This window comes from Oncorhynchus nerka, linkage group LG1, assembly GCF_034236695.1.
Source record: "Oncorhynchus nerka isolate Pitt River linkage group LG1, Oner_Uvic_2.0, whole genome shotgun sequence".
Lineage (NCBI taxonomy): Eukaryota > Metazoa > Chordata > Actinopteri > Salmoniformes > Salmonidae > Oncorhynchus > Oncorhynchus nerka.
The window spans coordinates 3,112,469-3,136,515 of record NC_088396.1 but is presented as its reverse complement, the minus strand read 5'-3'; the positions used below and the strand labels follow the sequence as shown (position 1 = coordinate 3,136,515).

At 44.0% G+C, this 24,047-nt stretch overlaps 1 protein-coding gene across 5 annotated transcripts in view; it reads left to right on the top strand.

Annotated features, from left to right (window-relative positions):
• Positions 1-24,047, top strand: part of ppp2r3b (protein phosphatase 2, regulatory subunit B'', beta) — a 67,533-nt gene that overhangs the window by 31,479 nt on the left and 12,007 nt on the right. For all 5 annotated transcript variants that reach the window (XM_029659101.2, XM_029658967.2, XM_029659037.2 and 2 more), the window contains 3 exons: positions 14,619-14,804; positions 15,408-15,511; positions 21,429-21,531. In XM_029659101.2, coding sequence (XP_029514961.1) covers positions 14,619-14,804; positions 15,408-15,511; positions 21,429-21,531 — 393 coding nt within the window. The remainder of the gene's footprint in view (positions 1-14,618; positions 14,805-15,407; positions 15,512-21,428; positions 21,532-24,047) is intronic.

Genomic DNA, 24,047 nt, shown 5'->3' with positions numbered 1-24,047 from the left:
GAGTTTTACAGTACAGCTGACTTTTCTCTACAACTTTATTGCGTTAGCCAAATGTTACACAGTAGCAAGGCACAGTGCCAGCTGTCAGTCAACTTCATCAACAAGCTAGCAAACTAAGTGCACTATTTTTGACCAGAGCCCTATGACCAAAAGTAGTGCACTGTGTAGGGAATAGGGTGCCGTGTTTTTTCTCCCCTTCAGACTCACTTCAGCCCATAGAAAAATAATGAACATCTTAGCCATATTGAGTGTACCTGTAAAGTATCTATCAGACCCTTGTCTGACTCAAGTTGGGAGGATTTCTACCTGTTGATTAGGATATCCTAATAGTATGTGTGCTATGCATGATTGGTCTATGCAAATCGTAATGGGGTGTTTGGGATCAAATTGATCATGACAGGTATACTAGGGTTAATATCATACAGGCTGGTTATCATAAACTGGGTGGTTCGAGCCCTGAATGCTGATTGGCTGACAGCAGTGGTATATCAGACCGTATACCACGGGTATGAGACATGTATTTTTACTTATCTAATTGCGTTGGTAACCAGTTTAGAATAGCAATAAGGCACCTCGGGGGTTGTGGTATATGGCCAATATACCACGGATAAGGGATGTATCCAGGCACTCTGTGTTGCGTCGTGCATAGGAACAGTTTTTAGCTGTGGTATATTGGCCATATACCACACCTCCTCGTGCCTTACTGCTTAAATAACACACACAGCTCAGCCATTATGAGCCTAGGAGCAGACAACTCTGTCATTCTGTCTTCGGTGGAAACATTGTAGGGACACACACACACAGCTGTGCCCAATCTCTGACATGCTTTGGGTTTTATGTTACTGGGGTTGCAGCAGGCACTTTGGAATAACATTCAGGTTTGATCTCCACAGATTCAGAGAGTAGAACAATGGTGGGTCTGGTTGTACCCTATGACATAAGCAAAGCACCAATCCCTTGAACAATGCTGAATGTTAAATGTTTGCTGATGACACTCTCACTCACTCAATTCACAGGGCTTTATTGGCATGGGAAATTTGTTTACATTTCAAAAGCAAGTGAAATAGATAATATAATGTGAAATAAGCAATTAGAAATCAACAGTAAACATTACACACATGCCTGCTATGAACTGCTGTTCTTCTCTAATCAGGGGTCTGGCATTCAGGCCCAGCCAAGATGGCTCTTGTCCTGTCTCTCTGGGTGGCTGTCTCCTGACTGCTTTCAGAGACATGCTGGTTATCTCTGGTTGCCAGATTACACTCGTACACAAGCAGAACAAAACACACACACACACACCTACATTTAGAGCTCTCTGATCTCTTTTTTACTCTACTATTAGGCCTAATTAACTACTTGTTGTTTACAAACTGATAACGTTTGATACTTTGTTATGTCAGGGATGTTTAGAATAGGCCAGGCTTGTCTTCTCTGTTTGTCCTTTAGCATGTAGATAATCTCTATTTTGCCAAAGTAACAGGCTACTTACTCCTCGTTGATGAACTTCTTAACCTTAACATCTATAGTATTCTGTTGAATGACTGAAATGTTACAAATCCCATCGATATGGATTTTGCCATCTTCACTTCTGTCTTGGGCTTTGCTTCTTGTATTGTTCATTAATTGGGCTAGTCTATATACATATAAGGCAACCAACCTACTGCTTTAGTTGGGCTACAAACTTAGGTCTACTAATATCTACCAGTACTTACTTACCTGTCTGGTCATAAGCTTAGGTCTACCAATACCTACCTACCTCTTTGGTTGGGCTACATCAACTCCGATCTACCATGACCTACCTACATCTCTAGTAGGGCAGGGAATTGCCAGGGGCCTCACTTTATGATATTGTCACGATACGTAGGTGCCGAAACTATATGTATTGTGATTCGATACTGAGATTTTGTGATTCAATGTTCCAAACATATTGTTCACCATATGTCTGCTACAGAGGGACAAGAGAGCCATGAGAAAACAACACGTTTTAATTAGTCATAGAATTAAACGTGTTGAACACAAATTGACTCCCTGTTTTGTGATGGAGAACAAGCTATGAAGGGAAAATACTGGATAGTTGTTGCAGGTTCAGCCAACTAGCACAAACATAATATTACGATATGATCTTGTCAAATAATATTTTGATTATTGAACTATTGTCACCCACCCCCATTTTTACAAAATGGATTTAAAACTTTCTTGATTACTTAATTAAGTATTCAACCCCCTGAGAATATATGTTGTAATCGCTGCCAAAGGTGATTCTAACTGTGAGTCTTTCTGGGTAAGTCTCTTAAGAGCTTTGCACACCTGGATTGTACAATATTTGCACATTATTCTTTAAAATGAATGCTTCAAGCTCTGTCAAGTTGTTTGTTGATCATTGCTAGACAGCCATTTTCAAGTCTTGCCATATATTTTCAAGCAGATTTAAGTCAACTGTAACTAGGCCACTCAGGAACATTTGATGTCATTTTGGTAAGCAACTCCAATGCATATTCCTCTTTTTCCTGCATTTCCCTGATTTGACAAATCATTAACCCATATTTTTAACCTGACGATTATATCTGGGACTATCCCTAAGGTTTGGAAGGTGGCCCATGTACCCCCCCTCTCACAAAGGTGGTGACCCTTGTGACCTAAATCATTATCGCCCTATTTCTAAACTTTCTTGTCTAGCTAAAATATTATAATCCTTGATTCATTCTAAATGTACATCAGTTGGGTTTTAGACCAGGTCATAGCACTCACTGCTGCATCCCTAGTTATACATTATGTGGTTAACTGTATGGATAAAGGAAACTTGGTGCTGCCCTCTTCATTGACCTGTCAAAGGCTTTCGATACTGTTGATCACTCACTGTGAATTCCGAGGTTTTCCTCAATTGCTCTAGGCTGCATGTAACTGGTTAAAAAATTACTTGACAGATAGAACTCAATGTATATCTACTGATGGTGTTAAATCAGGTTTCCTGGAAAGGTGTCCCACAGGGGTCGATTCTGTGTCCTGTACTTTTGACTGTTTATATTAGCAATATCGACTTGTTTGTAAAAAAAAAAAAAAAATGTAACATGCACTTGCATGCCAATGATACTGTTGTGTATCCTATTGCTCCCACGGTTGACCAGGCTCTATTTGAACTACAGTCTGCCTTCATTGTATTGGAGAAAATCTTTATTGACCTGAAATTAGTATTGAATGCAGGTAAAACTAAGTATACAGTGCATTTGGAAAGTATTCGGACCCCTTGACAATATCCCATAATGACAAAGCGAACACAAGTTTTTAGAAAGTTTAGCAAATGTATTAAACATAAAAAAACAGATACCTTAAACAGACCCTTTGCTATGAGACTCAAAATTGAGCTCAGGTGCATCCTGTTTCATCATTCATCATCCTTGAAATTCTTCTACAACTTGATTGGAGTCCACCTGTGGTAAATTCAATTGATTGGACATGAAAGGCACACACGTCTATATAAGGTCCCACTGTTGACTGTGCCCCCGCACATTGACTCTGTACCGGTACCCCCTGTATATAGCTTCACTATTGTTATTTTACTGTTGCTCTTTAATTATTTATTTTATTTTTATTTTAAGTATTTTTTTCTTAAATGCATTGTTGGTTTAAGGCTTGTAAGTAACTATTTCACTTGACGCTCTACACCTGTTGTATTCGGCGCATGTGACAAATAAAATGTTAATTTATTTGTTTAATGTCAGTGGCAGGTCATTGGTAAAACTAGAAAAGAGTAGAGTGTCTAGAGAAGCTACCATTAAAAAAAAACGGAGTTATATTAGATATCTCTGAATCCACAATATGGAAGAGTTTGAAAAGCCATAACACAACAACCGGTTATGGTCAATAATATCAAAGGTTGCACTGAAATCTAACAAATCAAATCAAATGTATTTGTCACATACACATGGTTAGCAGATGTTAATGCGAGTGTAGCGAAATGCTTGTGCTTCTAGTTCCGACAATGCAGTAATAACCAACAAGTAATCTAACTAACAATTCCAAAACTACTGTCTTATGCACAGTGTAAGGGGATAAGAATATGTACATAAAGATATATGAATGAGTGATGGTACAGAGCAGCATAGGCAAGATACAGTAGATGGTATCGAGTACAGTATATACATATGAGAGGAGTATGTAAACAAAGTGGCATAGTTAGTGGCTAGTGATACATGTATTACATAAGGATGCAGTAGATGATATAGAGTACAGTATATACGTATACATATGAGATGAATAATGTAGGGTATGTAAACATTATATTAGGTAGCATTGTTTAAAGTGGCTAGTGATATATTTTACATTTCCCATCAATTCCCATTATTAAAGTGGCTGGAGTTGAGTCAGTGTGTTGGCAGCGGCCACTCAGTGTTAGTGGTTGCTGTTTAACAGTCTGATGGCCTTGAGATAGAAGCTGTTTTTCAGTCTCTCGGTCCCAGCTTTGATGCACCTGTACTGACCTCGCCTTCTGACCTCACCTTCTCACCTCCTCCCTGTAGGCCGTCTCGTCGTTGTTGGTAATCAAGCCTACCACTGTTGTGTCGTCCGCAAACTTGATGATTGAGTTGGAGGCGTGCGTGGCCACGCAGTCGTGGGAGTACAGGAGAGGGCTCAGAACGCACCCTTGTGGGGCCCCAGTGTTGAGGATCAGCGGGGTGGAGATGTTGTTGCCTACCCTCACCACCTGGGGGGGCGGCCCGTCAGGAAGTCCAGTACCCAGTTGCACAGGGCGGGGTCGAGACCCAGGGTCTCGAGCTTGATGACGAGCTTGGAGGGCACTATGGTGTTAAATGCCGAGCTGTAGTCGATGAACAGCATTCTCACATAGGTATTCCTCTTGTCCAGATGGGTTAGGGCAGTGTGGTTGAGATTGCATCGTCTGTGGACCTATTTGGACGGTAAGCAAACTGGAGTGCGTCTAGGGTGTCAGGTAGGGTGGAGGTGATATGGTCCTTGACTAGTCTCTCAAAGCACTTCATGATGACGGAAGTGAGTGCTACGGGGCGGTAGTCGTTTAGCTCAGTTACCTTCGCTTTCTTGGGAACAGGAACAATGGTGGCCCTCTTGAAGCATGTGGGAGCAGCAGACTGGTATAGGGATTGATTGAATATGTCCGTAAACACACCAGCCAGCTGGTCTGCGCATGCTCTGAGGGCGCGGCTGGGGATGCCATCTGGGCCTGCAGCCTTGCGAGGGTTAACACGTTTAAATGTTTTACTCACCGCGGCTGATCATTTATCACTCCAGTGTTAATCTGCAAAATTGTAATTATTCGCCTACCTCCTCATGCCTTTTGCACACAATGTATATAGACTCCCCCTTTTTCTTCCTACTGTGTTATTGACTTGTTAATTGTTTACTCCATGTGTAACTCTGTGTTGTCTGTTCACACTGCTATGCTTTATCTTGGCCAGGTCGCAGTTGCAAATGAGAACTTGTTCTCAACTACCCTACTTGGTTAAATAAAGGTGAAAAAAATAATAATAATAATAATAAAAGTGAAGGAGAGGCCGCATATTTCCGTTGCAGGCCGTGTCAGTGGCACTGTATTGTCCTCAAAGCGGGCAAAAAAGTTATTTAGTCTGCCTGGGAGCAAGACATCCTGGTCCGTGACTGGGCTGGTTTTCTTCTTGTAGTCCGTAATTGACTGTAGACCCTGCCACATACCTCTTGTGTCTGAGCCGTTGAATTGAGATTCTACTTTGTCTCTATACTGACGCTTAGCTTGTTTGATAGCCTTGCGGAGGGAATAACTGCACTGTTTGTATTCAGTCATGTTACCAGTCACCTTGCCCTGATTTAAAAGCAGTGGTTCACGCTTTCAGTTTCACGCGAATGCTGCCATCAATCCACGGTTTCTGGTTAGGGAATGTTTTAATCGTTGCTATGGGAACGAGATCTTCAACGCACGTTCTAATGAACTCGCACACCGAATCAGCGTATTCGTCAATGTTGCTGTCTGACGCAATACGAAACATATCCCAGTCCACGTGATGGAAGCAGTCTTGGAGTGTGGAGTCAGCTTGGTCGGACCAGCGTTGGACAGACCTCAGCGTGGGAGCTTCTTATTTTAGCTTCTGTTTGTAGGCAGGGATCAGCAAAATGGAGTCGTGGTCAGCTTTTCCGAAAGGAGGGCGGGGCAGGGCCTTATATGCGTCGCGGAAGTTAGAGTAACAATGATCCAAGGTTTTTCCCGCCCTGGTTGCGCAGTCGATATGCTGATACAATTTAGGGAGTCTTGTTTTCAGATTAGCCTTGTTAAAATCCCCAGCTATAATGAATGCAGCCTCAGGATGTATGGATTCCAGTTTGCAAAGAGTCAAATAAACAGTACAGCTCCCACAATATTATTATCAATTTCTTTCAACCAGTCATCAGTAATTTGTGTCAGTGCAGTACATATTGTGTGCCCTTCTCTATAAGCATGCTGAAAGTCTGTTCATTTGTTTACAGAGAAATTCCATTGTATTTGGTCAAACAATTATTTTCTAAAAGTTTGCCAAGAGCTGGCAGCAGGCTTATAGGTCTGCTTTTAGAACCAGTGAAGGCCACTTTACCACTCTTGGGTAGTGGAATTACTATGGCTTCCCTCCAAGCTCAGATTAAAGATATGACAGATAGGAGTGGCATTAGTCGGATACCATCCTCAGTAGCTTTCCTTCTAAATTGTCAATGTCAGGAGGTTTGTCAATATTGATCGATAACAAAACATTTTCCACTTCCCCCACACTAACTTAAAAAATTTCAAACTTGCAATGCCTTTCTTTCTTTCTTTTTTTTTTATGCAAGAATACGATGGCTCACTGTTCATTGCTGGAATTTCCTGCCTACGTTTGCCCACATTGCCAATGAAGTCATCATAAAAATAATTGGCAACATCAAATGGTTTTGTGATTAATAAGCCATCTGATTCGATAAAAGATGGAGTTGAATTTGTCTTTCTGCCCATAATTTCATTTATTTAAAGTACTCAAGTCCCCCCCCCCCCCCCCTGTCATTCTTTATATAATTTATATTGGCTTCAAAATATAGTTTTTTTTTGTTTGTTTTGTCACGTAATTTCTCAATTTGCAGTAAGTCAGCCAGTAAGATGTGCAGCCATACTTATTAGCCACTCCTTTTACCCCTTTCAACCATACAGTTGTAACATTTCTCATCAATCCATGGAGCCTTAAGTTCTAACAGTCAGTTTCTTAACAGGTGCATGTTCGTCAATAATTGGAAGAAGCAATTTCATAAATTCATCAAGTGCAGCGTCTGGATTTCATCACCCACATAAGAGTCACAGCAAAATCTTTTGTATGATCTCTTATACAGTATTTTAGGCCCAGCTTTTGGAACCTTGGCTTTCCTGGCTATAGCCACAATATTGTGATAACTGCATCCAATGGGTACGGATACAGCTTTAGAAGAACAAATGTGATTAATACATGTGGATGATCTTGTTCCTGTAGTGTTTGTAAACACCTTGGTAGGTTGATTTAATAACCTGAACCAGATTACAGGCACTGGTTACAGTGAGAAGCTTCCTTGAGCGGACAGCTTGATGAAAACCAGGCAATATTCAGGTCCCCAAGAAAGTATACCTCTATTTTTACGTCACTTATACTATCAAGCATTTCACACACATTATTTATATACTGACTGTTAGCACTTGGTGACCTATAGCAACACCCCAAAGGAAAGGGCTTCAGATGTGCCAAGTGAACCGGCAACCACAACACTTAAATGTTACTTGACATAAGATATTCTCTAAGCATTTCAGGGATATAGCTCTGAAATAATACGGTATCACCTCCAACCATAATTGTTTGTCTCTTCTATAGATATTATATCCTTGTATTGCTTCTGCTGTATCATCAAAATAATTATCTCGGTGAGTTCAGAAATGGCTAATTGTCTGATGTTAGGAAGTTATTGATTTCATGAACCTTATTTCTAAGGCTACATGTATTAATATGTGCTATTTTCAGCCCTTTCCTGGGTAGTTTATCAGAGATGAAAAAGAGCAAACAAAGCAAGAGAAAAAATATATACATTCAGCATTCCATTAGTCAATTGGTGTGTGTGTGCTACGAAACCATATGCTTAGCTCTTTAATCCCTTCCAGGCAGGAAGGGTGGACAATGAGCCTGTCATAGCGGAGGTAAGCAATGTCCCCACGTGCTCCGTCAGCTTTCATCGCTGGGATAAGTTCTTTCCTCTTCTGGCGCACAGCTTCAGGATGTACTTATTGAGGAAAATATACGTTCCTCTCAAGTTCTTGGCTCTTTCCAGAACAGCTACCTTGTCCTTGAACCTCAGGAACTTGACCACTATGGCCCTGGGCCTGTCACCTGGGCCGGTGGTGGGTTTTCTAGTCCTGTGGGCGCGCTCTACCTCAACCTTTTTCAGGACTCTGTCTTTCAAAGATAAATCGTAAAAATCCAAATAACTTCACAGATCTTCATTGTAAAGGGTTTAAACACTGTTTCCCATGCTTGTTCAATGAACCATAAACAATTAATGAACATGCACCTGTGGAAAGGTCGTTAAGACACTAACGGCTTATAGACGGTAGGCAATTAAGGTCACAGTTATGAAAACTAAGGACACTAAAGAGGCCTTTCTACTGACTCTGTAAAACACCAAAAGGAAGATGCCCAGGGTCCCTGCTCTTCTGCGTGAACTTGCCTTAGGCATGCTGCAAGGAGGCATGAGGACTGCAGATGTGGCCAGGGCAATAAATTGCAATTTCCATACTGTGAGACGCCTAAGACAGCGCGACAGGGAGACAGGACGGACAGCATATTGTCCTCGCAGTCGCAGACCACGTGTAACAACACCTGCACAAGGTCGGTACATCTGAACATCGCACCTAATGGACAGGTACAGGATGGCAACATCAACTGCCCGAGCTACATCAGGAACGCACAATCCCTCCATCAGTGCTCAGACTGTCCTCAATAGGCTGAGAGAGGCTAGACTGAGGGATTTTAGGCCTGTTGTAAGCAGGTCCTCACCAGACATCACCGGCAACAAAGTTTCCTATGGGCACAAACCCACCGTCGCTGGACCAAAAATTGCTCTTCTCTGACAAGTCGCGGTTTTGTCTCACCGGGGGTGATGGTCGGATTCGCGTTTATTGTCGAAGGAATGAGCGTTACGCCAAGGCCTGTACTCTGGAGCGGGATCGAGGTGGAGGGTGGTCTGGGGCGGTGTGTCACAGCATCATCAGACTCATGTGGTACCCTTCCTGCAGGCTCATCCTGACATGACCCTCCAGCATGACAATGTCACCAGCCATACTGCTCGTTCTGTGCGTGATTTCCTGCATACAGGAATGTCAGTGTTCTGCCATGGCCAGCAAAGACCCCGGATCTCAATCCCATTGAGCACTTCTGGGACCTGTTGGATCGGAGTGTGAGGGTTAGGGCCATTCCCCCCAGAAATGTCCGGGAACTTGCAGGTGCCTTGGTTGAAGAGGTGGGGAAACATTTCACAGCAAGAACTGGCAAATCTGGTGCAGTCCATGAGGAGGAGATGCACTGCAGTACTTAATGCAGCTGTTGGCCACACCCAATACTGACTGTTACTTTGATTTTGACCCCCCCTTTGTTCAGGGACACATTATTCAATTTCTGTTAGTCACAGGTCTGTGGAACTTGTTCAGTTTGTCTCAGTTATTTAATCTTGTTATGTTCATACAAATATTTAGACATGTTAAGTTTGCTGAAAATAAACGCGGTTGGCAGTGAGAGAACGGTTCTTTTTTTTGCTGAGTTTAGAGGTCCTGTTCTGTAGTCAGGTCGTCTATGCTAGCTGCTACGCCAAATAGCTCCTCAGACCAGGCCTTGGTCGGCAGGATCACTGGACAGATGCAGCCATCACCACAACGGAATGGATCCCAGCCGGCAACTCCAAAAAACGACTTCGGAAAAGGGGAAAACGAAACGGTCTTCTGGTCAGACTCCGGAGACGGGCACATCGTGCACCACTCCCTAGCATTCTCCTCGCCAATATCCAGTCTCTTGACAACAAGGTTGATGAAATCCGAGCAAGGGTAGCATTCCAGAGGGACATCAGAGACTGTAACGTTCTTTGCTTCACGGAAACATGGCTCACTGGAGAGACTCTATCGGAGACGGTGCAGCCAGCTGGTTTCTCCACGCATCGCGCCGACAGAAACAAACATCTTTCTGGTAAGAAGAGGGGCGGGGGGCGTATGCTTTATGGTTAACGTGACGTGGTGTGGCCACAACAACATACAGGAACTCAAGTCCTTCTGTTCTCCTGATTTAGAATTCCTCACAATCAAATGTCGACCGCATTATCTACCAAGGGAATTCTCTTCGATTATAATCACAGCCATATATATTCCCCCCCAAGCAGACACATCGATGGCTCTGAACGAACTTTATTTGACTCTTTGCAAACTGGAATCCATATATCCGGAGGCTGCATTCATTGTAGTTGGGGATTTTAACAAGACTCCCTAAATTTTATCAGCATATCGATTGCGCAACCAGGGCTGGAAAAACCTTGGATCATTGCTATTCCAACTTCCGCGACGCATATAAGGCCCTGCCCCGCTCTCCTTTCGGAAAAGCTGACCAGGACTCCATTTTGCTGATCCCTGCCTACAGACAGAAACTAAAACAAGAAGCTCCCGCGCTGAGGTCTGTTCAACGCTGGTCCGACCAATCTGATTCCACACTCCAAGACTGCTTCCATCACGTGGACTGGGATATGTTCCGTATTGCGTCAGACAACAACATTGATGAATACGCTGATTCGGTGAGCGAGTTCATTAGAACGTGCGTTGAAGATGTCGTTCCCAACGATTAAAACATTCCCAAACCAGAAACCGTGGATTGATGGCAGCATTCGCGTGAAACTGAAAGCGCGAACCACTGCTTTTAATCAGGGCAAGGTGACTGGAAACATGACCGAATACAAACAGTGTAACTATTCCCTCTGCAAGGCAATCAAACAAGCTAAGCGTCAGTATAGAGACAAAGTAGAATCTCAATTCAACGGCTCAGAGACAAGAGGTATGTGGCAGGGTCTACAGTCAGTCACGGACCAGGATTTCTTGCTCCCAGGCAGACTAAATAACTTTTTTGCCCGCTTTGAGGACAATACAGTGCCATTGACACGGCCCGCAACTAAACCATGCGGACTCTCCTTCACTGCAGCCGACATGAGGAAAACATTTAAACGTGTCAACCCTCGCAAGGCTGCAGGCCCAGACGGCATCCCCAGCCGCGCCCTCAGAGCATGCGCAGACCAGCTGGCTGGCTGGTGTTTACGGACATATTCAATCAATCCCTATCCCAGTCTGCTGCTCCCACATGCTTCAAGAGGGCCACCATTGTTCCTGTTCCCAAGAAAGCTAAGGTAACTGACTGAGCTAAACGACTACCGCCCCGTAGCACTCACTTCCGTCATCATTAAGTGCTTTGAGAGACTAGTCAAGGACAATATCACCTCCACCCTACCTGACACCCTAGACGCACTCCAATTTGCTTACCGCCCAAATAGGTCCACAGACGATGCAATCTCAACCACACTGCACACTGCCCTAACCCATCTGGACAAGAGGAGTACCTATGTGAGAATGCTGTTCATCGACTACAGCTCGGCCTTTAACACCATAGTGCCCTCCAAGCTCGTCATCAAGCTCGAGACCCTGGGTCTCGACCCCGCCCTGTGCAACTGGGTACTGGACTTCCTGACGGGCCGCCCCCAGGTGGTGAGGGTAGGCAACAACATCTCCACCCCGCTGATCCTCAACACTGGGGCCCCATAAGGGTGCGTTCTGAGCCCTCTCCTGTACTCCCTGTTCACCCACGACTGCGTGGCCACGCACGCCTCCAACTCAATCATCAAGTTTGCGGACGACACAACAGTGGTAGGCTTGATTACCAACAACGACGAGACGGCCTACAGGGAGGAGGTGAGGGCCCTCGGAGTGTGGTTTCAGGAAAATAACCTCACACTCAACGTCAACAAAACTAAGGAGATGATTGTGGACTTCAGGAAACAGTAGAGGGAACACCCCCCTATCCACATCGATGGAACAGTAGTGGAGAGGGTAGTAAGTTTTAAGTTCCTCGGCGTACACATCACAGACAAACTGAATTGGTCCACCCACACAGACAGCATCGTGAAGAAGGCGCAGCAGCGCCTTTTCAACCTCAGGAGGCTGAAGAAATTTGGCTTGTCACCAAAAGCACTCACAAACTTCTACAAATGCACAATCGAGAGCATCCTGTTGGGCTGTATCAATACTTATTTTCCACCATAATTTGCAAATAAATTCATAAAAAATCCTACAATGTGATTTTCTGGATTTTTTTTCTTCTCATTTTGTCTGTCATAGTTGAAGTGTACCTATGATGAAAATTACAGGCCTCATCTTTTTAAGTGGGAGAACTTGCACAATTGGTGGCTGACTAAATACTTTTTTGCCCCACTACGTAGATACGTATGTATACATCTCTCTATACACACACGTGTGTGTATTTATACACTGCTCAAAAAAATAAAGGGAACACTAAAATAACACATCCTAGATCTGAATGAATGAAATATTCTTATTAAATACTTTTTTCTTTACATAGTTGAATGTGCTGACAACAAAATCACACAAAAATGATCCATGGAAATTTATCAACTTTAAATTTATCAACCCATTTATCAACCCATGGAGGTCTGGATTTGGAGTCACACTCAAAATTAAAGTGGAAAACCACACTACAGGCTGATCCAACTTTGATGTAATGTCCTTAAAACATGTCAAAATGAGGCTCAGTAGTGTGTGGCCTCCACGTGCCTGTATGACCTCCCTACAAGGGGGTCTGAGGATCTCATCTCGGTACCTAATGGCAGTCAGGCTACCTCTGGCGAGCACATGGAGGGCTGTGCGGCTCCCCAAAGAAATGCCACCCCACACCATGACTGACCCACCGCCAAACCGGTCATGCTGGAGGATGTTGCAGAACGTTCTCCACGGCGTCTCCAGACTCTGTCACATGTGCTCAGTGTGAACCTGCTTTCATCTGTGAAGAGCACAGGGCGCCAGTGGCGAATTTGCCAATCTTGGTGTTCTCTGGCAAATGCCAAACGTCCTGCACGGTGTTGGGCTGTAAGCACAACCCCCACCTGTGGACGTCGGGCCCGCATACCACCCTCATGGAGTCTGTTTCTGACCGTTTGAGGAGACACATGCACATTTGTGGCCTGCTGGAGGTCATTTTGCAGGGCTCTGGCAGTGCTCCTCCTTGCACAAAGGCGGAGGTAATGGTCCTGGTGCTGGGTTGTTGCCCTCCTACGGCCTCCTCCACGTCTCCTGATGTACTGGCCTGTCTCCTGGTAGCGTCTCCATGCTCTGGACACTACGCTGACAGACACAGCAAACCTTCTTGCCACAGCTCGCATTGATGTTCCATCCTGGATGAGCTGCACTACCTGAGCCACTTGTGTGGGTTGTAGACTCCGTCTCATGCTACCACTAGAGTGAAAGCACCGCCAGCATTCAAAATTGACCAAAACATCAGCCAGGAAGCATAGGAACTCTCTCATCCAAAGTGTAATTAGTATCTTCACCATGGTTAAAGGGATATTCAATTTTTGCATTTTTATTTTCTTTCCACAAATTAGGTGCCCCTCTTTGCGAGGCACTAGAAAACCTCCCTGGTCTTTGGTTAAATCTGTTTGAAATTCACTGTTTGACTGCGGGACCTTGGAGATAATTATATGTGTGGGGGTACAGAGATCGGTAATCATTAAAAAAAAAAGAAAAACATGTTGAACACACAGTGAGTCCATGCAACTTATGTGACTTGTTAAGCACATTTTTACTCCTGAACTTATTTAGGCTTGCCATAACAAAGGGGTTCAATACTAATTTCAGCTTTTCATTTTAAATAATTAATTAAAACATAATTAATTAAAACATAATTGACATTATGGAGTGTAGTGTGTAGGCCAGTGACACAAATTCTAAATTCAGGCTGTAACATAACATTTGGAAAAAGTCAATGGGTGTGAGTACTTTCTGATGGCACTGTGCCTCTCTTGTCAGGAAATAATTCATTGGATCAACCATCTCTAGAGCATTTTCACTTACCATTCTGAATGTTGATATCAGGTCATGCAGTAGGCTGTATTTTACAGCTTTGCATTTGAAATGAACATGGATCACTGCTGTCAATTATTCTTGGATCGTAGCATACATTATTCAATGCTTTCATTCAGATAATTTGATACATAATTCCATTCATCTGTTGCTTTTTCGATGTAGACTTGTGTGTAGAAGTCTATCCTGCTGGTTGGCGCCTGCCAGAATGTCTCTTAGTGTAAATGGTGTGTTTTGAACATTCCAACATCACTTGACACATCTTTATTGAAAGCCATTAGTTAATTGGTTGAAGGGAGGGGGAAGTCGTTTCCCTAATGGGGCAGATGGAGGCGGGGCCGGTGGTGGATTACTTTATTGGGTCTAGGTAGCCTTTGCTTACTTTAGCCAGCACTAGTGTCGTTGGGTCCTAAATGTTAGATACTGTTAGCCGCTGATGCTAACACAGGCTATTTCTGTCCTGTCTGTTTCTCCTCAGGCCCAGGTGAAGAGCGAGGCGCCTGTTCCCACGGCGCTGAGTGAAAGCATTCCAAAGTTCTACTTTCCGCGGGGGCGGCCCAAAGCCAACCTCAACATCGACGGCCTCATTGCTAAGATAGAGAAAATATTTTCCCAATTCCCCAATGAAAGGGCCACCATTGAGGACATGGGGAAGGTTGCCAAGGTGAGAAGGTGATTTGTAGTGCCGAGGCTCTGTAGCCACCCAGCAAATTTGTTTTCATTAGTGCAATTAGACCCTGGCTTTAGTTAAGGTTTGCAGCGCAGACTTGGTTTTTCTCTCTCTCTCTTAACCCATGAAAATATTATTTCTGACCCCCCCCCAGGTATGTGACCGCTGACCTGTGGGGGAACCTGAGTTGAGAAAGAAACATCAGCCAGGTTACCTCAGGGAGGTCTTTGGGGGGAAACATCACTATTATCTGTGGGATATGGGCACTTTATTGACATTTTCAATCCAAATCGAATCCTCTTCAGGTCAACGCCAGACGGCTGGATTAAACGTTTAGTTAGTTGGAATTAGAGCAGAGTGACTGACAGCTGTAAGGTGGAGAGAGAAAATCAAAAAAGCACTGTAAAACAAAATAACATTTAGTTCACCCTGATGGAGGACAATGTTGAACATTTAAGCGTGTAGCTGGACAATGTTTAGTTTGACACAGTTCTATTACGTGTGACCTGTAAAGGATAGTTAAGTGAACTGACATTCAACTGCACAGAAGAGGACACTCGTCTAAATCCCTTATTTCTCCCTTCTATCCCCCTCCAGGCGTGCGAGTGTCCGCTCTACTGGAAAGCCCCATTGTTCAATTCGGCTGGAGGCGATAGGACGGGCTTCGTGTCCGTTCACAAGTTTGTGGCCATGTGGAGAAAGTAAGACAATGGCTCTTGTACCCAGCCAGCCGACCCCACAGAGCTCCTCTCACAACCCACAGTCTCTCGTAAACATCTACCAATAGCCACATGTGATGGCCAAAGCTTAAGCAAAGAGTACACAGTAACTGGTCTTCCAATATGTTTTGTCCTATTTTTTCATAGCAAATAAAACGGTTGAAAAACAAACACTTGAAATGTTTACATGTACAGTGCATTCGGAAAGTATTCAGACCACTCGACTTTTTCTACATTTTGTTAGGTTACAGCCTTGTTCTAAAATGTATTACATTGTTTGTTTTTCCCTCATCAATCTACACACAATACCCCGTAATGACAAAGAAAAAAATGGTTTTAGAAATGTTTAATTTATTTTTAAAAATTAAATATATTACATTTACATAAGTATTCAAACCCTTTACTCAGTACTTTGTTGAAGCACCTTTGGCAGCGATTACAGCCTCGAGTCTTCCTGGATATGATGTTACACCTATATTTGGGGAGTTTCTCTCTTTTCTCTGTAGATCCCCTCAAGCTCTGTCGGGTTGGATGGGGAGCGTCGCTGCACAGGTATTTTCAGTTCTCTCCAGAAATGTTCGATCGGGTTCAAGTCTGGGCTCTGGCTGGGCCACTCAAGGACATTCAGAGACTTGTCTGAAGCCACTCCTGCGTTGGCTTGGCTGTGTGCTTCGGGTCGTCGTCTTGTTGGAAGGTGAACCTTCGTCCCAGTCTGAGCACTCTGGAGCAGGATTTTATCAAGGATCTCTCTGTACTTTGCTCCATTCATCTTTGCTGTGACTAGTCTCTCAGTCCCTGCCGCTGAAAAACATCAGCCAGGATCCCTCCACACGTAGCGCTTGGCTTTCAGGCCAAAGAGTTCAATCTTGCTTTTATTCAGACCAGAGAATCTTGTTTCTCCTGGTCGGAGAGTATTTAGGTGCCTTTTGGCAAACTCCAAGCGGATTGTCATGTGCCTTTTACTGAGGAGTGGCTTCCGTCTTGCAACTTTACGTAAAGGCCTGATTGGTTGAGTGCTGCAGAGATGGTTGTCCTCCCATCTCCACAGAGGAATTCTAGAGTTTTGTCATAGTGCCCATCAGGTTCTTGGACACCTCCCTGACCAAGGCCCTTTCCCCCCGATTTAAGAATAATGGAGACCACTGTGTTCTTGGGGGCCTTCAATGCTGCAGAAGTGTTTTGGTACCCTTCCCCAGATCTGTGCCTATGGACAATTCCTTCGACCTCATGGCTTGGTTGTTGCTCTGACATGCACTGTCAACTGTGGGACCTTTATATAGACAGGCGTTTGCCTTTCCAAATCATGTCCATCAATTGAATTTACCACAGGTGGACTCCAATCATGTTGTAGAAACTTCTCAAGATGATCAATGGAAACCAGATGCACCTGAGCTCAATTTCGAGTCTCATAGCAAAGGGTCTGAATACTTATGTAAATAAGGTATTTCTGTTTTTTTTAATACATTTGCTAAAATTGACACTGTTTTCGCTTTGTCATTTATGGGGTATTGTGTGTAGATTGCTGAAGATCTTTATTTATTTTTCCATTTTGGAATAAGGCTGTAATGTAACAAAATGTGACCCGATTCAGGATACTAGGCGTATGTCGCAAGTGAATTGTTTGAACGTAGAAAAATGGGTATTTATCAAAATACGTTTTTTGGCCTTCTCAAACATGTGAACTTTCATGTGCCTTAATATCAAACTTGTATGCCATCTCTAAATACGAATAAAATTGTTAAATTACGAGCCTAGTTGGTTTAGTCACAGTAAAAGTCAGCAACCTTCCCGCTAGCCATGATTGGCTGAGATAAGGAGTAAGCTGGAAATGCCAAGAGATGAGTTTGGATTGGTCTGCCATATAGCACTCGTCTGCCTATTGGAGCTGGTCAGTATGTCTAGGTAATTGTGTTGAACGCCGCTTTTATTTTTTATATATCGAGTAGTAAAACTGCATAAATCTAATGTCAAGTTAAAGTGTACTGTTAACTAGCTTACGTTAGCTGGCTATCTCGCTAGCTACCATTGTGTATGCTCTCCACTTTCTGGGGGACCGAGTTTTGAAATCAGTGGAATTCGAGTATGATAGCTAAGGAGATGGAGAAAACACCAGTCTGGATTACATCTTCAAACTAAGGGCAATGTGCGACCCGTGCTGGCAGCATTCTTGATCATTGCTACTCTAACTTCCACGAAGCATACAAAGCCCTCCTTTTGGCAAATCTGACCACGACTCAATTTTGTTGCTCCCAGCCTATAGACAGAAACTAAAACAGGAAACGCCCGTGCTCAGGTCTGTTCAAAGCTGGTCCAACGAATCTGATTCCACGCTTCAAGATTGTTTCAATCACGTGGACTGGGATATGTTCCGCATTGGTGGTGATGTACCCGCGGTATTAAAACCTTCCCCAACCAGAGACCGTGGATTGATGGCAGCATTCGCGCAAAACTGAATGCGCGAACCACTGCTTTTAGTCATGGCAAGGCAACCGGAAACATGACCGACTACAAACAGTGTAGCTATTCCCTCCGCAAGGCAATCAAACCAGCTAAGCGTCAGTATAGAGACAAAGTAGAGTCGCAATTCAACGGCTCAGACACGAGACGTATGTGGCAGGGTCTACAGTCAATCACGGATTACAAAAAGAAAACCGGCCCCGTTGCGGACCAGGATGTCTTGCTCCCAGACGGACTAAACAACTTCTTTGCTCGCTTTGAGGACAATACAGTGCCAATGACACAGCCCGCTACGAAAACCTGCGGGCTCTCCTTCACCGCAGCCAGCATGAGTAAAACATTTAAACGTGTTAACCGTCGCAAGGCTGCCGGCCCAGACGGCATCCCTAGCCGCGTCCTAAGAGCATGCGCAGACCAGCTGGCTGGTGTGTTTACGGACATATTCAATTAATCCCTATCCCAGTCTGCTGTTCCCACATGCTTCAAGAGGGCCACCTTTGTTCCTGTTCCCAAGAAAGCTAAGGTAACTGAGCTAAACGACTATCGCCCTGTAGCACTCACTTCCGTCATCATGAAGTGCTTGGAGAGACTAGTCAAGGATCATATCACCTCCACCCTAACTGACAACCGAGACGCACTCCAATTTGCTTACCGCCCCAATAGGTCCACAGACAGACAACACAATCACACTGCCCTAACCCATCTGGACAAGAGGAATACCTATGTGAGAATGCTGTTCATTGATTACAGTTCAGCATTTAACACCATAGTACCCTCCAAACTCGCCATTAAGCTTGAATCACTGGGTCTTGACCCTGCCCTGTGCAACTGGGCCCTGGACTTTCTGACGGGCCGGCCCCAGGTGGTGAGGGTAGGAAACAACATCTCCACAAGGGTGCGTTCTCAGCCCTCTCCTGTACTCCCTGTTCACCCATCACTGTGTGGCCATGCACGCCCTCCAACTCAACCATCAAGTTTGCAGACAACACTACAGTGGTAGGCTTGATTACCAGCAACGACGAGATGGCTTACAGGGAGGAGGTGAGGGCCGTCTGAGTGTGGTGTCAGGAAAATAACCTCACACTCAACGTAAACAAAACAAAGGAGATGATTGTGGACTTCAGGAAACAGCAGAGGGAGCACCCCATCTGTGGAAAGTTTTAAGTTTGTCGGCGTACACATCATGGACCAACTGAAATGGTCCACTCTCACAGACAGCGTGGTGAAGGTGCATCAGTGCCTCTTCAACCTCAGGAGGCTGAAGAAATTTGGCTTGTAACCGAAAACACTCACAAACCTTTACAGACGCACAATTGACAGCATCATGTCGGGTTGTATCACCGCCTGGTATGGCAACTGCTCCGCACCCAACTGTAAGGCTCTCCAGAGAGTAGTGAGGTCTGCACAACGCATCACCGGGGGCCAACTACCTGCCCTCCAGGACACCTACATCACCCGATGTCACAGGAAGGCCAAAAAGATCATCAAGGACAACAACCACCCATTCCACTGCCTGTTCACCCGCTATCATCCAGAAGGCGAGGTCAGTACAGGTGCATCATAGCTGGGACAGAGAGACTGAAAAACAGCCTCTATCTCAAGGCCATTAGACTGTTAAACAGCCATCACTAACATTGAGTGGCTGCTGCCAACATGCTGACTCAAATCTCAAGCCACTTTAATAATAAAAAATTGGATGTAATAAATGTATTACAGTTCAGTCACTTTAAACAATGCCACTTTATATAATGTTTACTGCATCTTGCCTATGCCGCACGGCCATCGCTCATCCATATATTTATATGTACATATTCTTATTCATCGTTTACACGTGTGTGTGTGTGTATATATAAGGTAGTTGTTGTGAAATTGTTAAATTACTGCACGGTCACACATTTCGCTACACTCGCATTAACATCTACTAACCATGTGTATGTGACCAATAAAATAGAATTTGGTTGTCCATTGTTTAGCTAGCTAGCTAGATACATGTCTTTAAAAAAACTGTCATGTCACTGCACTGTTGATAGACCAACTAGCTGGTAAATTCGCTCTGGCTATCTACTCTGATTTTAGACCAAGGGTAAGATAGTCTAGCTAGCTTCATTTTCAGATATTACGCGTGTCTAATTTTGACAAAGTATTTTCATTTCAAGTTAGTGTACTGTTGGCTTGCTCCCTAACTAACGTTACGTTATGCGTTGGGATTCATTGTCTATCTAGATACATTTCTTAACAAAATAATCTCGTTTTAGCGTGCCAGAGTGCAGAATAACTGATGAATTGTTGAACGCTCCCCACCCGTTGCATATGTCCGGTGTCAGTAAACCTCAACAAAGCGTAATTCAATTGTTGCCAGCAGCACAGTTAGTCACCAATGCTCTGGATAACATGAAAACAGCCTGCTAGGGTGAGTAACATGGTCAGAGTGGGGTGTTCTCTCATTATGTGTCTGGAAGTAGTTAGCCAGTTAGCTTGGGTGCTTGACTGTAGTTGTGAGGTCACAGCTTTCAGATCAACCCTAGTTATTGGCCAGAGCGTCCAGTGTGTGCACTCAGAACGCGAAACGCTCTGTATTTACGAAAGGACAATCTGACAGCACAGTTGCAGTCACCGACGCTCTGGATAACATAACAGCCTAACCAGCTCTGCTATGGCGAGTAATGTTCAGTGAGCTGTTCTCTCTCCCTTGGATGTCTGGAAGTAGCTGGCAAGTTAGTACAGAACGCTCGGCTCAACCCTTAAAGAGATGGGTGGGGCTACGGCTTAAGAGGGTGTGAACAATGCTGAATGGGTGTAGACAATGAAGGGTTCTTCATAGTAGAACCAAAACATTGAAATACGGTTTTCTCAAAAGTGAATTTACAAATTGATCAACTTTTAAAGCAGAATTACTTTCCCATTCATTCCTCAAATGGAGTGTATGATATACCATTTTGTAGTTCTGAGTCTCTACTTTTATCCAATGTAAAAAACAGAATTTCAAATGTTGCTGCATAAGGCTGAATCCAGGTGGTGTCACAAATGTGGAAAAAGTCAATGGGTCCGAATACTTTCCGAAGGCACTGTGTTTCTCTTGGGGAAAGTAAGATGTACTGTACTCTACTGGACTGTTCTCTTGGTTGTGTGTTGTAAGCGTACTGTTTTAATAATGTGTGAGTCTCTAGAGAATTGGAGTGGAATGGCCTCTGACATTACCTCATGGCTCTGAGGGGGTTCAAAAAAGAAAGTTCCATTATGTCATCATCACTGCTGTAACACTCTGAGCCTGACCCAGCGTCATTTCAGAATCCTAATTTCAGAATGTATTAACCCGCACTGCCACTTCAGAGGTGAATGATTTCAGACTCGCTCTGAAGTGTTCTCTGATGGAGAGAAAAAATAGGGAGAGAGCGAGACCCTGAAAAACCCTGAAACCATATGTTCCCTCTTTCCTTCCCAGAATGCTGCAGACCTGTCATGACGACGTGTCTAAGTTTGTACACCTCTTGGCCAAACCTGGCTGTAATTACCTGGAACAAGAGGACTTTATTCCATTCCTGCAGGTACAGGAACACCACACACACAGCCCCCCTGTGGAGAGAGAGTGGGATTCAAGTTTGGGGAGAAGTGCTGGGCAGCGGCGTATTATTAGGAAGAGAAGCAAGGAGGGGGTTCTTTGGGGCAGGACAGGGGGAGAGGGGTATTTTGGGCCAGTGGTAGAGTTAACATGAGGACTTTCCATTCAGTGGTGTTTTATACTGAACAGAAATATAAACCAACATTTAAGGTGTAGGTCCCATGAGCTGAAATAAGAGATCCCTACACACAAAAAGCATCATTCACTCACATTTTATGCACATCCCAGTTAGTGAGCATTTCTTCTTTACCACGATAATCCATCCACCTGGCAGGTGTGGCATATTAAGAAGCTGATTAAACTGCATGGTCATTACACGGGGGTACCTTGTGTTGGGGACAATAAAAGGCCACTCTAAAATGTGCAGTTTTGTTGCACAACCCAATGCCACAGATATCTCCGGTTTTGAGGAAGCATGCAATTATTATTATTATTTTAAACCTTTTTATTTAACTAGGCAAGTCAGTTAAGAACAAATTCTTGTTCAGAACAAACTGCCTTGTTCAGGGGCAGAACGACAGATTTTTACCTTGTCAGCTCAGGGATTCGATCTAGCAACCTTTCGGTTACTGGCCCAACGCTCTAACCACTAGGTTACCTGCCGCAATTGGCATTCTGACTGCTGGAATGTCCACCACAGCTGTTGCTAGAGAATTGAATGTTAATTTCTCTACCATAAGATGACTTCAATATCGTTTTAGAGAATTTGGTAGTACGTCCAACTGGCCTCAACACCACAGATGATATAGAACCAGGCCAGGACATCCACATCCAGCTTCTTCACCTGCAGGATCGTCTGAGACCAGCCAACCGGGCAGCTAGTGAAACTGTGGGTTTGCACAACTAAATCATTTCTGCACAAACTGTCAAACTGCTGCAGGGAAACTAATCTGTGTGCTCGTCGTCTTCATCGTTGTCTTGACTTGACTGCAGTTCCGCGTTGGAACCGACTTCAGTGGGCAAATGCTCAGCTTCGATGGCCACTGGCACACTGGAGAAGTGTGCTATTCACGGATGAATCCCAGTTTCAACTGTACCGGGTAGATGGCGGTGTGTGGGCGAACGGTATGCTGATGTCAATGTTGTGAACAGCGTGCCCCATGGTGGCGGTGGGGGTATGGACAGGCATAAGCTATGGACAACCAACACAATTGCATTTTATTGATGACAATTTGAATGCACAGAAATACCTTGACGAGATCCTGAGGCCCATTGCCGCGCCATTCATCCGCCGCCATCACCTCGTGTTTAAGCATGATAATGCACGGCTCCATGTTGCAAGAATCTGTACACAATTCCTGGAAGCTGAAAATGTCCCAGTTCTTCCATAGCCTGCATACTCAGACATAAATCACCCATTGAGTATGTTTGGGATGCTCTGTATTAACTTCGGACAGCCATTGAAGAGGAGTGGGACAACATTACACAGGCCACAATCAACAGCTTGATCAATTCTATTCAAATAACATGTCTCTCTGCATGAGGCAAATGGTGTTCACACTAGATACTGACTGGTTTTCTGATCCACGCCCCTACCTTTTTTAACTATCTGTGACCAAAAGATGCACATCTGTATTCCCAGTCATGTGAAATCCATAGATTATGGCCTAATGAATTCATTTCAATTGACCGATCTCCTTATATGAACTGTAACTTAGTCAAATATTTTAAATTGTTGCATTTTATGTTTGTTCGGTGTAGATTTATCAGAGAAGTAACTGTACCTTGTATTTATTCTATCCCCTTTATAACAAACAAATTGTGCCAATCACATCCCTGAGTTGAGCATTGCTGTGCTGGCCATTTGTGTAGTCTGTCTGCCAGGGTTTCCGGGGTTAGCCTGTCTGCAAGGGTTTTCTGGCACCTGACAAGTGACCAGGAACCAAAAATCAGAACAAAGGACAGATTTCTAGTGGTCTAATGTGCATTGCTCGTGTTTCTTGGCCCAAGCAAGTCTCTTCTTATTGGTGTCCTTTAGTTGTGGTTTCTTTGCAACAAATCGACCATGAAGGCCTGATTCAGGCAATGATGGACTGTCGTTTCTCTTTGCTTATTTGAGCTGTTCTTGCCATAATATGGACTTGGTCTTTTACCAAATAGAGCTATTTTCTGTATACCAACCCTATCTTGTCACAACACAGCTGATTGTCTCAAACGCATTAAGGCACACCTGTTAATTGAAATGCAATCCAGATGACTACCTCATGAAGCTGGTTGAGAGAATGCCAAGAGGGTGCAAAGTTGTCAGCAAGGCAAAGAGTGGGTACTTTGAATAATCTCAAATATAAATGTATTTGATCACTTACCAACCAGTAAGAATTCCGGCTCTCACAGACCTTTAAGAAGCCCTCCTGTTCTCCACACATTACCTGTATTAACTGCACCTGTTTGAACTCGTTACCTGTATAGAAGACACCTGTCCACACACTCAATTAAACAGAC